Source organism: Saimiri boliviensis, chromosome 14 (genome assembly GCF_048565385.1).
Source record: "Saimiri boliviensis isolate mSaiBol1 chromosome 14, mSaiBol1.pri, whole genome shotgun sequence".
NCBI classification, from domain to species: domain Eukaryota; kingdom Metazoa; phylum Chordata; class Mammalia; order Primates; family Cebidae; genus Saimiri; species Saimiri boliviensis.
The window spans coordinates 47,338,321-47,353,749 of NC_133462.1; the positions used below are offsets into that span (position 1 = coordinate 47,338,321).

At 42.5% G+C, this 15,429-nt stretch overlaps 1 protein-coding gene across 4 annotated transcripts in view; it reads left to right on the forward strand.

The window, feature by feature from the left end:
- Positions 1 to 15,429, forward strand: part of DSTYK (dual serine/threonine and tyrosine protein kinase) — a 68,904-nt gene that overhangs the window by 19,542 nt on the left and 33,933 nt on the right. For 3 of the 4 annotated variants that reach the window (XM_003938326.4, XM_003938327.4, XM_074384935.1), the window contains exon 2: positions 4,667 to 5,055. In XM_003938326.4, the coding sequence (XP_003938375.1) occupies positions 4,667 to 5,055 (389 nt within the window). The remainder of the gene's footprint in view (positions 1 to 4,666; positions 5,056 to 15,429) is intronic. The other variant, XM_010348962.3, reaches the window with a different exon arrangement.

Genomic DNA, 15,429 nt, shown 5'->3' on the forward strand with positions numbered 1-15,429 from the left:
GATCAATACATAGAAAGGGCTCGACAGATGTTACCTAAAACAAAAACCAAAATGGGTTGCTGCTTTAGTTGTTCTTCTCTTCCACCTAGCTTGAAACTTTTGTTCAGAAGTAATCAAAAATCACAATGTGTATTTGAGAACCACCACCAAGAACAACAGCAGCAAAAGCCTTGGTTTGCACTTAAGACAATTTGATGTGAATTTTCCTTCAGCCAGAGTTGGCAGGGTTAATGTGCGTCAGCTGAGAAGCCATGCTGTTACCTTCTGGCAGCCCGTATGCAGATGCTGTTGTATTAATTACAAAAGAAAACTCGATTAACTTGGAAGTCCTTTAACTGTCAGTGAGGCAGCTGCTTCAGCTCTGAAACAGGTTTTCTTCCTCCCTCCTACTGTCATTCTACAGCTTTTAAATCTCTTTAGAGAACTGCGAAGACAGCACTGTAGGTCCTCAGAGCTGCAGGCTAGTTCCGTCTACTTTTTGATCTGCAGTTATAGTGGTCCAGGGGACGAGCGCATAATTAAATTCACATATAATTTAAAATAAACTAAAAACAACCAGACCAACCACCCATCCCCCTCACATCATTGTTCTTTCAGCAGTTAAAACCTGGCATTTTAGAACTGGAAAGCATGTTAAAGATGATCTAATCCAAGTCCACCCCCCTCCGTTTACCGATGAGCATTTCAAGGCTTAGAAAGGTCTAGTGGATCGCTAAGGTCACAGAGCTATTCAGAGTGGCAAAGCCTGTTCTTTCTCGTGCTGTTCCCACTTCCATAGTGCACTCCACATCACTGAGCAGTGTGCTGAGAATCCAGGAGTAAAACCATCTGCTTTCAACTTCATTTCTCTCCATGCCCTTATTCAAGTCTGGTAGAGATGTCAGATGGATGAAGAAGCTAAAGATTTAGTGGGAGAAGCAAAGGGCTTGGATAGTGACATGTTGGAAAACAGTGATGTTTGCATATAGACTTCTAACAGAGTACTGGGCTCAGCTTCAGCCTCCATTCCCATTGCACTGATCTTTGGTTGTTTTGACAGTAGCAAGTTTATTTACAGTGAACTTTTGTAGGGGAGATGGACGGGGGAGGTGATTATTTGGGTCAGATGAATAATGGGGTGTGTCTGCTGTGCTTTGGCTGATGCAGCCTGTTTCATTGGCTATGCTGTAGTTGACACTTTGTCTCAGAGGTGCAGGGGCCTTGCCTCTGGTCCTGAAAAGTGATTTAGTTGGTTTTCTTCTCTATTATCCATTCTCCTGCTAGTAGCAGTAACAAAGGTTATTCAGGTTTGTTGGTCTTTTGTGATGAAACTATTTTTATTATAGGAATTTAAAGATTGTCAGTATGAATTAACGTGTAGACACTTACATGAAAATCTGGGGAGGACTGGGAATAGAAGAAAGCTGAGAAGTGTATATAGATGAGGATGAAGACAGTCTGGCTGGACTTTTCACTGCTCAAGCTGAGACTACGGTAGTTAAATTCTGCAAGATGAATGGAAGGGTCCTTTTTTTTTTTTTTTTTTTTTTTTTTTTTTTAGAATCAGAGTCTTGCTTTGTTGCCCAGGCTGAAGTGCAGTGATGTGATCTCAGCTCACTACAACTTCCACCTCCCGGATTCAAGCGATTCTCCTGCCTCAACCTCCAGAGTAGCTGGAATTACAGGCGCCCACAACCATGTGCAGTTAATTTTTTGTATTTTTAGTAGAGACAGGGTTTCGCTATGTTGGCTAGGCTGGTTTCAAACTCCTGACCTCAGGTGATCCGCCTGCCTCTGCCTCCCAAACTGCTGGGATTACAGGCATGAGCTACTGCACCCTGTGAAGGGTCCTATTCTTTTATCCACATGAAGGAGGTTTTTAGGAGTGATGAGTGCTCTTAAACTATTCATCATGACACTGGACTTTTCAAAATACTCAGTGGATTTGCTTACAGCCTTTTATAGATAGTTCTCCCCACTAAATGGATTCTCAGACAGAACAAACAAATGTATAACATTAAGTCCTTAGTATGTGTCAGGCATTGTGTTGGGTGTTGAGGATGAAATAGGATGGTTCTTCCTGCTTTTGATGATTATAAACATGTAATTAGAATAAACCATGGTAAGTGTTTTGTAGTTGTGAATAAGGTGTGAAGGAACTCAGGACTGGCCTATTGCTACTTGTTAAGTGGCCACACAAGCTATTGGCTGTGTCCTCTTGCTTTTAGGTTGAAGATCAAAAGAGTAGACTAGTTGTCTGGTGTTAACACTATTGTATTTAGTAAATACCCTCACACAGAATTAGATACTTAGTTAACTCTGTTTGCTTTTTGAAAGGCATTCGTCTCTTTCCCAGGAGAGTAGATTTGCTTGTTTTGAGTGTCTGGTGTTGCTGATACATATGTGCAGGCCAGGGTGATATCCTTGTAGACAGACATGAAAGGAAGGGCCCTAATGGAATGCACAGAGGGGTCTGCATGAACACAGACCTCTTTTTTTTTTTTTTTTTTTTTTTTTTTTTTTTTTTTGAGACGGAGTTTCGCTCTTGTTACCCAGGCTGGAGTGCAATGGCGCGATCTCGGCTCACCGCAACCTCTGCCTCCTGGGTTCAGGCAATTCTCCTGCCTCAGCCTCCTGAGTAGCTGGGATTACAGGCACGTGCCACCATGCCCAGCTAATTTTTTGTATTTTTAGTAGAGACGGGGTTTCACCATGTTGACCAGGATAGTCTTGATCTCTCGACCTCGTGATCCACCCGCCTCGGCCTCCCAAAGTGCTGGGATTACAAGCTTGAGCCACCGCGCCCGGCCCACAGACCTCTTTTTAACCCTTTTGATATTACTGTTTGTGTAAGAGAAGGATGCTTGGGGATTTGAAATCGTAGCTGGGTAGGTTGACTCTGAAGCAGAACCACCTCTTAATTGATTCAGGCCTCTTGCTTCAATTCCGGAAACAAACTAAAATGGCCTACACATAATTTAATGCAGCTCATGGTTAAGTGACTAAAGCAAATACTGTTTCAGTTAGTGCCACCCAAAATTTCAATTATGATCTATGTGTTTTCTTCAATGATTTCCCTTTTTGCAGCCTAAGAACAGTGTGTCTGTGCTTTTCTGAACAAATGCAGAAATTGCCTGAATCGTAGAGACAGGCAAACACTGATACTGAAGGAATAAGGAAGTGATGTAGTTCAGAATGAGAGTTTTAGTGAACTAATTCCAGGTTATTTTTCCCAAACTGAGATTGTCTTTCTTTAGGAAGCTTGTTCTGTCTTGAACATTATTTGAATGTGTTTGGGGAAATTATCCATTTAGATTAGTAGTGGTTGCCCTGAAAGGAGAAGTTTTTTATTTTTAATTTTTAGATTTTTATTTTTTATTATTTTTTGTACAAAAGCATCAGATCAGTGAAAAACATTTTTTAATTGACATTTAGTATTTGTATGTATTTATAGGATACCTGTGGTATTTCAATATGTGGGTAACAATGTGTAATGGTCAAATCAGGGTAATTGGGATGTCCATCGAGGAGAATGTCTTTGAGATAAATCACATCTCTTTCTAGATTTGCCTTGATTTTATCCTAATAGGCAGTTCTTTCCCTTTGTCCTATTTAGGGTCTTGTCTCCCATAAACAGAAGGAATGTGATTTGATTAGGAGTACTGATGTGAATTGAGCACCCAGTGTTTTAAGGAAACAGATGACTTGGCAGCTGGGATGTTGTCACCAGCTATCAGAGAGATGAACTGGAAAAGATTCTAGAGCTTATGCAAACTTGAATAACATTTCATTTTCTATATGTGTATCTACAGATTAGCTCATACATTTAGATGTAAAATAAGTCATAATGAAGATCATAAGCTAAACCGTATATGGTAGAGAATTTAAAAAGGCTCTGCAGTACTGTATCATGTGCTGCATGATGGCACCTAGGTCAACAAAGGTACAGTATTTTTAGCATACCTATTCTATGTTTAGATACGTTTAGATACACAAGTACTTACCATTGTGTTATAGCTGTCTCTAGTATTCAGTACAGTAACATGCTGTACAGGTTTGTAGCCTAGGAGCAGTAGGCTACATCCTATAGCCTAGGTGTGCATAGGCTATACCTACACCACCTAGATTTGTGTAAATACACTCTGATGTTCACACAATGACAAAATGGCTTGATGATGCATTTCTCACAATGTATGCCTGTTGTTAAGCGACACATGACTGTAATCTGTGTTCAAGTATTAGGTCTTCTGTCAGAAGGAAGGGTTTAATTTTGACACATTCAAGTATGTTTCTCCTTGGGCTCATATCTCAATTAGTATAGTTTTTTCCAGCTTTGTTATTTTAATAATCTTGATGTTTGTGATGGAGTCCTTGTAAACTCCTTAGGCTGTCCTTTCACTGAATGAAAAAGGAGTAGGGAGGGAAGATGAGGTCATGCCCACGTTTCTGGGTAGAAATAACAGCTTGTTCCTGGGGAATAAGCTAGGGAAGGGAATTCTGTTTGATATGTGAAGAGCCCTTTCTCACTGGGGTTTTTCCCCTGGTATCTTCTTCAACCAAGATTTCTAGAAATTTCTCCTCTAGGACCCTGACATCCTCGTGGGATCTCTGTGTGAGTCTCTCTACCCTTCCTCACTCCTTTCTCTCCACTCCTTTCTCTTCCTCCACTCTCCCCTTCCCCAACCAGGCCAGCTGAGCTGCATTTCCTTCCCGCCTAATGAAGAGAAGTACCTCCAGCAGATTGTGGACTGCCTCCCTTGCATACTGATCCTCGGCCAGGATTGTAATGTCAAGCGCCAGCTGTTGAACCTGCTGTTGGGAGTGCAGGTGCTTCCCACCACCAAGCTGGGCAGTGAGGAGAGCTGTAAGCTTCGGCGCCTCCGCTTCACCTATGGGACTCAGACTCGGGTCAGCCTGGCGCTCCCTGGACAGTATGAACTAGTGCATACGCTGGTTGCTCACCAGGGCAACTGGGAGACCATCCCTGAGGAGGATCTGGAAGTCCAAGAGGACAATGAGGATGCTGCTCATGTTTTAGCAGAACTGGAGGTAACGATGCACCATGCTCTCTTAAAGGTACCAATCTCATACTTCGATACCAATTGTATACATATATTCCAGCTTTCCTTTTATTTTGACTTTCTAGAAAAGTAATTTGATGCTCTATAGTCTGAACTCTGAGCAGCAGTGGCTAGTGGAGTCAGAGGAGCGTAATATAGGAAGTTGAAAAACAAGGCTGCAGCAACACCCATCCTTGCCTTTCCTTACCATGCCGCAAGGCCCTGAGTAATTTTCTTGTCTCCTCACTTCCTTATCTCCATTTCTAAAATAAAAGGAACATGTGATACTTGTATCTCAGCATGCTTTCACAGAATAATTGTAATCAAAGTTAGAAATCCTTTCTCATTTCTTTCTTTCTTTTTTTGAGACAGAGTCTCACCTGTTGCCCAGGCTGGAGTGCAGTGGCGCAATCTCAGCTTACTGCAACCTCTGCCTCCGAGTTCAAGCAATTCTCCTGCCCCAGCTGGCCAAGTAGCTGGGATTACAGACGTACATCACCACACCAGCTAATTTTTGTATTTTTAGTAGAGACAGGATTTTACCATGTTGGCCAGGCTGGTCTTGAACTCCTGACCTCAGGTGATCTACCTGTAATCTCAGCCTCCCAAAATGCTGAGATTACAGGCATGAGCCACCATGCCTGGTCTTTCTCATTTCTTAACAGGAAGATATTGCTGGAATTGTCTCTAGTTACCTCTTTCTAAAAGGAATGATAAGATGATGGATGAGTAATGTTCTTTTTATTAGTATTGAGACCAACTGAAGAATTTTGTGGGTTCTTCCTTACACCTTCCCATTCATTTACAAAGTAGTACAGAGGGGACAGATCATTTCTCCTACTTTATAAGGAACGTGGGAATGTGAGGACAGGTCTGGCTCAATGTAAAGATACATGGAGATCCCATTATTTAAAGAGTATCTTAGTTTCTCTCATAAACTCCCAAAGAGAACACAGGTCCTGTTCCATCTCATAAGATATAATATTGTCTAAGACTTTATATATCCACTTAGGAAAAACTTCTCTCTTGGTCTGTGCTTTCTTTCCTACTGGATATTAGGACTGGGCTATTTGATTAGACTTAATGGGAATATGATTATGTCAGGGTCAGAAGTGGGTAGGGGTAAAATAATTCAGCCATGCTCAGAATTTGACCCTTGGCTAACTGTGCCAGGAAGGATGGGCTAGTTTGGCAGGACCTGGGAGAGTGGTTTCTTTTTTCCTTCTTTCTTATAACCACTTCATCTACCCTTCTAAGAGGCTTAGTTTTTCAGTCAAAGAATGAGTCTTTTGGTTGTGGCCATGGCCTGTGACACTTTAGAAGTAGAAACTGTCATCTCATTTCCTTCCACAGTCCGTATTTCTTTCATCTTGATAAATGCTAGAGGGGGCTATGTAACAAGCCCCCATTCTCTCTCAGCTCAGTTTCAGTGGTGGTTTCCTGTGTTTTCAAACTGGAGGTTCACATTTCTTAGCTCCAGGATAATGTGAGGGTTTTTGAATAGCTCTGATAGTAACTCAGGCAGTAATCTTTGTATATTAACTGTGTCATGTTCAGTTGACCCGTGAACTTCTTGACAGTTCACAAGTATTTCATCCATCCATAGACAGTCTCTCTGTAGTATACAGTTTTGGTCTGGTTCCTTCAAGTTTCCAATAGCTCAATGGTTTCAAACTTATATGTGTATATGTATGTGTATTTTTTCTTTTTCTTTTCTTTTTTATTTTTTGAGACTGAGTCTTACTCTGTCACCCAGGCAGGAGTACAGCAGTGCCTTCTCAGCTCACTGCAACCTCTGCCTCCTGGGGGTTCAAGTGGTTCTCCTACCTGAGCCTACAGAGTAGCTGGGACTACAGGCACCCACCACCACACCTGGCTAATTTTTGTAATTTTAGTAGAGACAGGGTTTTACCATGTTTGCCAGGGTGGTCTACAACTCCTTACCTCAGTGATCCACCTGGCTTAGCCTCCTAAAGTGCTGGGATTACAGGCATGAGCCTCTATGCCTGGCCACTTTTTTATATTTTAATTCACTGTAAGATGTAAATTTTCTTTCAGGACCCAGTACATATATATATATACACATAAACATTTGAAATATAAGTTTCATGAAACATCACTTTTACTTTCTGCAATATGTACTGATAATTTCCTCTTTCTTTGACTTCAGTGTTTGAAAATGTTAGTAGCAACCCAGTAAGTTGATGCTGTAACCTGATAGATGATAACCTATAGCTTAAAAAACTCTGTTGGGCTCAATGGCACACACCTGTAGTCCCAGCTACTAGGGAGACTGAGGCACAGAGACTTATACCCATACTCCCAAAACTTAGGGAGGAGGATTGCTTGGGCCTGAGAGTTCAACACCAGCCTGGGCAATACAGTGAGATCCTGTCTTTACAAAATTACCTGGGCGTGGTGATGCATACCTGTGGTCCCAGTCACTTGAAAGACTGGGGTTGGGGGATCAAGTGATCCTCCAACCAGCGGAGGCTGCAGTCAACTGTGATCACACCACTGTACAACACTTGGGCAATAGAATAAGACCCTGTCTTGGCTCACTGCAACCTCTGTCTCCTGGGTTCAAACAATTCTCGTTCCTTAGCTTGACTAATTTTTTTTTTTTTTTAAAGATGAAGTCTCACTCTTTTGCCCAGGCTGGAGTGCCGTGGCGCAATCTCGGCTCACTGCAACTTCTGCTTCCCGGGTTCTAGCAATTCTCCTGCCTCAGTCTCCTGAATAGCTGGGACTACAGGCACATGCCCCTATGCCTGGCTAATTTTTTGTATTTTAGTAGAGATGGGGTTTCACTGTGTGGTCCAGGCTGGGATTATAGGCATGAGCCACTATACCTGGCCTAATTTTTGTATTTTTGGTAGAGATGGAATTTCACCATGTTGACCAGGCTGGTCTCAAACTCCTGACCTCAAGTGATCCGCTCCCCCGCCCATCCTCCCAAAGTGTTGGGATTGCAGGCGTGAGCCACCACGCCTAGCTCCAGATTTATTTTTTTAAATTTCTCATGCTCATTTACTTTTGTGTTATAAATTGAGGTGATGTAAGAAAGTCACAGAAATGAAAGTACAAGCCGTCCTCCAAATGTGTATCTGAGCTTATATCTTCCCATGAGAGCTCCCAGTGCCTGCTCCTGGTATGTGCTAACCATGCAGACAGAGGGAACAGTCAAGGAGGCTACTTGGCTGGGAGTTGAGATACCAAATCAGCTTTCTCTCAGCATAGTTTAAAAATATATTTTCTCTTTTCTTGAGGAATTCACTAGCCTCTCATGTTATTTCATGTGGTTTGTGAGGCTTCCTTGGCCAGTATTTCTCTGGATCTGCTTTATTCTCCAGTGGTTTTGATGTAGACCTCGTACCAAACCCCTGTAGTTCTAAGTTTAGAATCCCTTGATGTTGAGTCTCAGAGGGCCTTGCAACCTTTGTGGAATCCAAGCACTGCCCTCTGGGCTCCTATCTCTGTTCAGTACATCAGCAACACTCAGCTTACTGCTGGGGGCATTGCACAGCAGCTACCTGGAAGATTGTTCATGCCAGCGAGAATGACCTTTTTGTTTAGCTCCAGTTATTTTTAGGACCAGTGAGTTAGTGCTAAACAGCGCTTCATCTGATTTGTGAAGAGGGTAGTAAAGAAAGGAAACATTTAGCCAAAGGAAACCAAGATTGAATTAGGGGAAATGCAGTGTTCATTTTGAACTGTCAAATTATCAAAGCAGAATTTCCCCTGCCCTCTCATACAATGGTCATTCTTCTAATACGTTACTTTAAAGTCCTCATAAATTAGCCATTTTCAGTTTGTTTCAGAATAGGCCAACTTCCATGGACCCAAACTGCTTGATATTCCCTCCTTTTAAGTTCTGGATCCCCTGAGATTCTCAGTTCATAATTCAGCAATAGAGGAACCCAGTCAAGCCATTGGTATCTGAAACCTCATTCAGTGTTCAAACAGTCGCTTTCCAATTGGCAGCGCATTTCACCATTTGCCATATTCACTAGTTGTGTCTTTATATGCAAAAGTCCTCCCCCTTCTCCACCCTCATGCCTACCTTAAAGCATATGTATCTGACACCTCCTTTTCTTTTTCTTTCTTCTTACAAATCTGATGGAACAGTTGTGTGCCTTAGAGTTGCTCAATCTATCCCTGTGTTTTTTTTTCCCCTTGTTAACACCTGTAAGAAAAGGAAGAAGCAGCAGCAGAAGTGATAAAACTTGCTCAGCCTGAGATGGGATTCCTGGAGCCTAGTGGTGGCGTTACATTTACTGTGGCAGCTACATAGCTTCAGTTATTCTGCTCTAATCAGTAGCCTTTTCATCCCCACAGGTGCTTTTGGCCCTTTGGGCTGCCACATACTGACATGGTTATTGGCTCATGGTGTTTATCTGGTGGGCTGTATTTCAGGGAACTGAGGAAGACTAATATTTCCAGGCAAGGTCAGTGACTTGCAAATAAAAAAAAAATTTTTTTAACCATTTTTAACTCTAACCAGTTGGAGTAGTAAAGTTTTCTCTTTATAGCCCTCACCTAATAGCTAATAGCTAATCTGTTTTTGTTTTTTTTTTTAATTTTTGAGACAGGGTCTCGCTCTTGTCACCCAGGCTAGGAGTACAGTGGTACGATCTCGGCTCATTGTAACTTCTGGCTCAAGCAATTCTCCTTCCTCAGCCTCCCGAGTACCTGAGACTACAGGTGTGTGCCACCATGCCCAGCTAATTTTTGTAGAGATGGGTTTCACCATCATGGCCAGGATGGTCCCAAACACGAGAGCTCAAGCAATCCGCCTGTCTTGGCCTCTCAAAATGCTGGAACTACAGGCATGAGCCACCATGCCCTGCCACTAATCTGTTTTGTTTTGGTTTTTTGAGACCGAGTTTCACTCTGTCACCCAGGCTGGAGTGCAGTGGTGCAATCTCAACTCACTGTAACCTCTGCCTCCCAGGTTCAAGTGATTCTTCTGTGAGAACCTCCCAGGTTCAAGCCTCCTGGATAGCTGGGATTACAGGTGCCTGCCACCATGACTGGCTAATTTGTGTATTTTTTTTTTTTTTTTTTTTTTTTAGTGGAGACGGAGTTTCGCCATGTTGGGCAGGCTGGTCTCAAACTCCTGACCTCAGGTGATCCACCCAGTTTGGCCTCCCAAAGTACTGGGATTATAGATGTGAGCCAACCATGCCTGGCCCTAGTCTGCTTTTTTAAATTTGTTTGTTTTCCTAACCCGTTTTTAACAAACAGATATTGGTATTTTAAATTTTTCAGTAAATGCTTTTACAACTCATAAGCATTATAAAGGATTTAAATGACAAGTTTACATAAAATTTTAACCCCAAAATTTACTAAACACTGTTTGTTGCTACAAACTGGCTTCTCTCAATTTTTGTCTAGTTTTTGGCATTTAAAGACCAGACAGGGTAACAAAGTGAGACCTCGTCTCTACAAAAAATAAAAAAATTAGCCAGGTGTGGTAGTATACGTCTGTGGTCCCAGCTACGCAGGAGACAGAGGCAGGAGGATCACTTGAGCCCAGGGGTTTGAGGCTGCATTGAGCCATAATCACATCTTGGGTGACAGAACGAGACCCTATCAAAACACACACATGGTCCCAACATCGGTGGCTCATGCCTGTGGTCCCAACACTTTGGGAGGCTGAGGCAGGCAGATCGCCTGAGGTCAGGAGTTTGAGACCAGCCTGGGGTGAAACCCTGTCTCTGCTAAAAATACAAAAGTTAACTGGGCATGGTGGCACGTGCCTGTAATCCCAGCTACTCAGGAGGGTAAGGCAGAAGAATTGCTTGAACCCAGGAGGCAGAGGTTGCAGTGAGCCAAGATCATGCCACTGCACTCCAGCCTGGGTGTCAAGAGGGAAATTCCATCTCAAAAAAAAAAAAAGCAAAAACAAACCCAACATTTGCTATACTTACCTTCAGTTAGATACCATATTGTCTCTTGAGTGTATCTAGATTAAAAGATAAAAATTGATAGGTAAAAAGTAGGAAAGAATGCTGAGTGAGGTCTTGAGGGCAAGAAGATACTGTTGGAAGAGGGAGGCTATGGAATTGGGCCAAAAAATGATCAGCTCCATGGTCAGCTACAGGGGATAAAAAACAAGGGTCACTTACACATACAGGACAGAGAAGTAAGAAATGATATTCTAGAGGTATAATTACAATTTTAACAACTCTTATTTTATGTGGCAAAAGGGGAAACTGAAGTGATGTATTTTAAAAGGATGAGGAAAGTTCAGGCAAATGCTAAATTAGAAATTCTTTTTTTTTTTTGAGACAGAGTTTCGCTCTTGTTACCCAGGCTGGAGTGCAATGGCGCGATCTCGGCTCACCGCAACCTCCGCCTCCTGGGCTCAGGCAATTCTTCTGCCTCAGCCTCCTTGAGTAGCTGGGATTACAGGCATGCGCCACCAGGCCCAGCTAGTTTTTTTTTTGTATTTTTAGTAGAGACGGGGTTTCACCATGTTGACCAGGATGGTCTCGATCTCTCAACCTTGTGATCCACCCGCCTCAGCCTCCCAAAGTGCTGGGATTACAGGCTTGAGCCACCGCACCCGGCCTAGAAATTCTTTATGGAAGTAATCCTATTTTGTCTTGGACATCTCTCTCACCTTTACCCTAACATGCACTAACATGCATAGTAAAATATAACCATCCTACATACATTGCTCTTTGCCAAAAAAACCTGGGAATTCCTGTTATAGGCTGATATACCTATGAAGGATATGTGTGATTCAGAGGCAGGAATTTTTTTTTAATCCCTATGTTCACTACAGAAACCTCGATACCTCCTAAAAGAACAGCCTGGCTGGGTGCAGCGGCTCACGCCTGTAATCCCAGCACTTTGGGGGAATGAAGCAGGCAGATCTCTTGAGTTCCAGAGTTCGAAACTGGCAACAAGGCAAAACCCTCTCTACAAAAAAATGCAAAAATTAGCTGGGTGTAGTGGTGCATGCCCATAGTCCCAGGTACTCAGGAGGCTAAGGTGGGAGGACCACTTGAGCCTGAGAAGTGGAGGTTGCAGTAAGCTTAGACTGCACCACTGCCCTCCAGCCTGGGAGACAGAGTGAGACTCTTTCTCAAAAAAATAAAAATAAAAAACAACATCCTGTGCAGCCATAAAAAGAATGAGTTCATGTCCTTTGCAGGGACATGGATGAAGCTGGAAGCCATCATTCTCAGCAAACTGACACAGGAACAGAAAACTAAACACTGCATGTTTTCACTCATAAAGGGGAGTTGAACAATGAGAACACATGGACACAGGGAGGGGAACAGCACATACCGGGGCTTGTCAAGGGGTGGAGGGCGAAGGGAGGGAGAACATTAGGACAAATACCTAAATGCATGCAGGGCTTAAAACCTAGAGGAAGGTGCAGCAAACCATACCTATGTAACAAACGTGCATGTTCTACACATGTATCCCAGAACTTAAAGTGAAAAAAAACAACATCCTGAAGCTGAGACTGTTTTTTCTCAATTCACTGTCAGTGATTCATCTCTGGCCTTCCAAGGTTAGCTTTTGAGGAGAAAATCTGAGCAATCACAGTCTTAACCTTCTTTTATTTTCTTCCTTTGCTAGGATTCTGTCTACCTCTTTCCTGTACCAAATGGCTTCCTTTCTGTTTTTACTGACTCACATATTTGTTTGTTTTCTTCTGAGTAGAGGATGGCTGGGGTAGGGAATCATCCCTAATTCAGAGAGTCAGAGACTGAAAAGTATTGTCAACAGGCAGAAACTGTTGTTAGGGCTATTAACAATATTTTCTTTTTGACTGCTTTGTGATGTCTCAACCAGTTCTTAGAGGGTGTTGTGTTGTTTGATGATCGAGCCTTTATTTGTAACCAGCATATACTTTTTTTTTTTTGGGGGGGGGGGCGGGGACAAAGTTTTTCTCTTGTTACCCAGGCTGGAGTACAATGGCATGATCTCAGCTCACTGCAACCTCTGCCTCTCGAGTTCAAGTGATCACCCTCCCAAGTAGCTGGGATTACAGGCATGTGCCACCACACCCAGCTAATTTTTTATATTTTTAGTAGAGATGAGGTTTCTTCATGTTGATCAGGCTGGTGTCGAACTCTTGACCTCAGGTGATCCACCCACCTCGGCCTCCCAAAGTGCTGGAATTACAGGTGTAAGCCATCGTGCCCAGCCATAATCAGAACCCTAACTAGAATTGTTAGGATCCCTGAAAGCATCTAGTCTATCTTTTATTCTACTTTCACAACTTCCCAAACACCAGATCACACAGTGCTTAACACACAGTGAATGGGCCTTCAATACATTGTCTTTGTATCTATATGGACCTGGATTTATATCCTGGTTTTGTCACTTAGCCGTATCACTCTGTTCCATCATTTGTAAGATGGGGCTATAATTCCTATCTTTAAAAAAAACAAAAAACAAAAAAACGGTTTCACTGTGTCGCCTAGGCTGGAGTGCAGTGGCAGGATCTTGGCTCACTGGAGCCTCAACCTCCAAGGCTCAAGTGGTCCTCCCATCTAAGCCCCTGAGTGGTGCCTGGGACTGCAGGTGCATGCTACTATGCCTGGCTGATTTTTGTATTTTTTTGTAGAGATGGGGTTTTGCCGTGTTGCACAGGCTGGTCTCGAGCTTCTAGGCTGAAGCGATCTGCCCGCCTCAGTCTCCCAAAGTACTGGGATTACAAACATGAGTCACTGTGACTGGACTATAATCCTTCTTTTAGAATTGGTATGAGGGGGGCCGGGCGTGGTGGCTCAAGCCTGTAATCCCAGCACTTTGGGAGGCCGAGGCGGGTGGATCATGAGGTCAAGAGATCAAGACCATCGTGGTCAACATGGTGAAACTCTGTCTCTACTAAAAATACAAAAAAAAAAAAATTAGCTGGGCATGCCTGTAATCCCAGCTACTCAGGAGGCTGAGGCCGGAGAATTGCCTGAACCCAGGAGGCGGAGGTTGCGGTGAGCTGAGATCACGCCATTGCACGGGTAACAAGAGCAAAACTCCGTCTCAAAAAAAAAAAAAAAAGAATTGCTATGAGGGTAAAGTGAGGGAATGTGTTGAAAGCACCTACCACAGTGTCTGGCACTTAGTAAGCCTGTTTCCTTCTCCCTTTGATTGAATAAATCGGTGTTCTTGTGAAGATTTCCTCTTCTCTCAGTTACCTATCCCTTCCCTAACAGTCATCCACATTAGAACTCCCAATACTTAAGGCTTCTTGTTCCAACTTACTTATAGCTATTATTCTGCTCTTATTAGATACAAAGTTCTTCATAATTCATTATGGCTTATTTTTGTAATAAAATGAAAGGAGAAAGCTTTTATAAAAGGTTAATAATACAGTTGAAAGGTAAAGTTTTCCCTCCTTTCTCTTTCCCTCTTCCCCATTCTAGACAAAATATTTTCTCTCTCTCTCTCAATGAATCTAGTAAGTGCCAAGAGAATAAAATTCAGATTTCTACTTTTATTTGCATCTGTAGACACCTAGATATTTGGCTCTCCATTAGGTAGAATGCATAGAGGCCATTCAATATATGCTTATCAGCTTGTCTGTTTCCTAATCCATTGTCATTTGAGAGGGAGAGAAGAGAGTTCAGATCCTTAAAGTCTTCACGCTTATGAGCTGAGAATCAGAGCTAAAGCCTTTGCTTTTAGGTGTTTGGGATATAAATATACATCTACTTTTAGCATGATGGTCTCATGCTTTCTGTGATTACTAAAGACTATGATTGTGATTGTGTTTTATTCTAAGTCATATCTGGCCTCAGTTACATACACACTGATGCTTTTACTAGGTAGGGAGATGAATGTGTATCCATTCTATGTTGACTGTTGGGATAAAGCTGGTTTGCCTTCATGTTGATCCCAGTTTCTTTGAGGCATGTTATTATAACCTAGAAACATGTTATAGCCTGTTTGGTTGTGGCTCCCCCTTGGAAAGTATATGTACCAACAAGACTAAAAGTATTTTCTTTCTTTTTTTTTTTTTTTTTTTTTTGAGACAGAGTCTCACTCTGTTGCCCAGGCTGGAGTGCAGTGGCACAATGTCGGCTCACTTCAACCTCTGCCTCCTGGGTTCAAACAATTCTCCTGCCTCAGCCTCCTGAGTAACTGGGATTACAGGTGCCTGCCACCATGCCTGGCTAATTTTTGTATTTTAATAGAAATAAGGTTTCACTATGTTGGCCAGGCTGCTCTCGTACTCCTGACCTTAAGTGATTCACCTGCCTTGGCCTCCCAACATGCTGGGATTACAGGCATGAGCCACAACACCCAGCCGAGTCAAGGTATTTTCTATACAAGAACAAAAATAGAGAGGTATTTTACTTAATATGTAATTAATATTTAGGAATGATGGTTCAGGGAACTATTTAAAAATGAAAAAGAATCA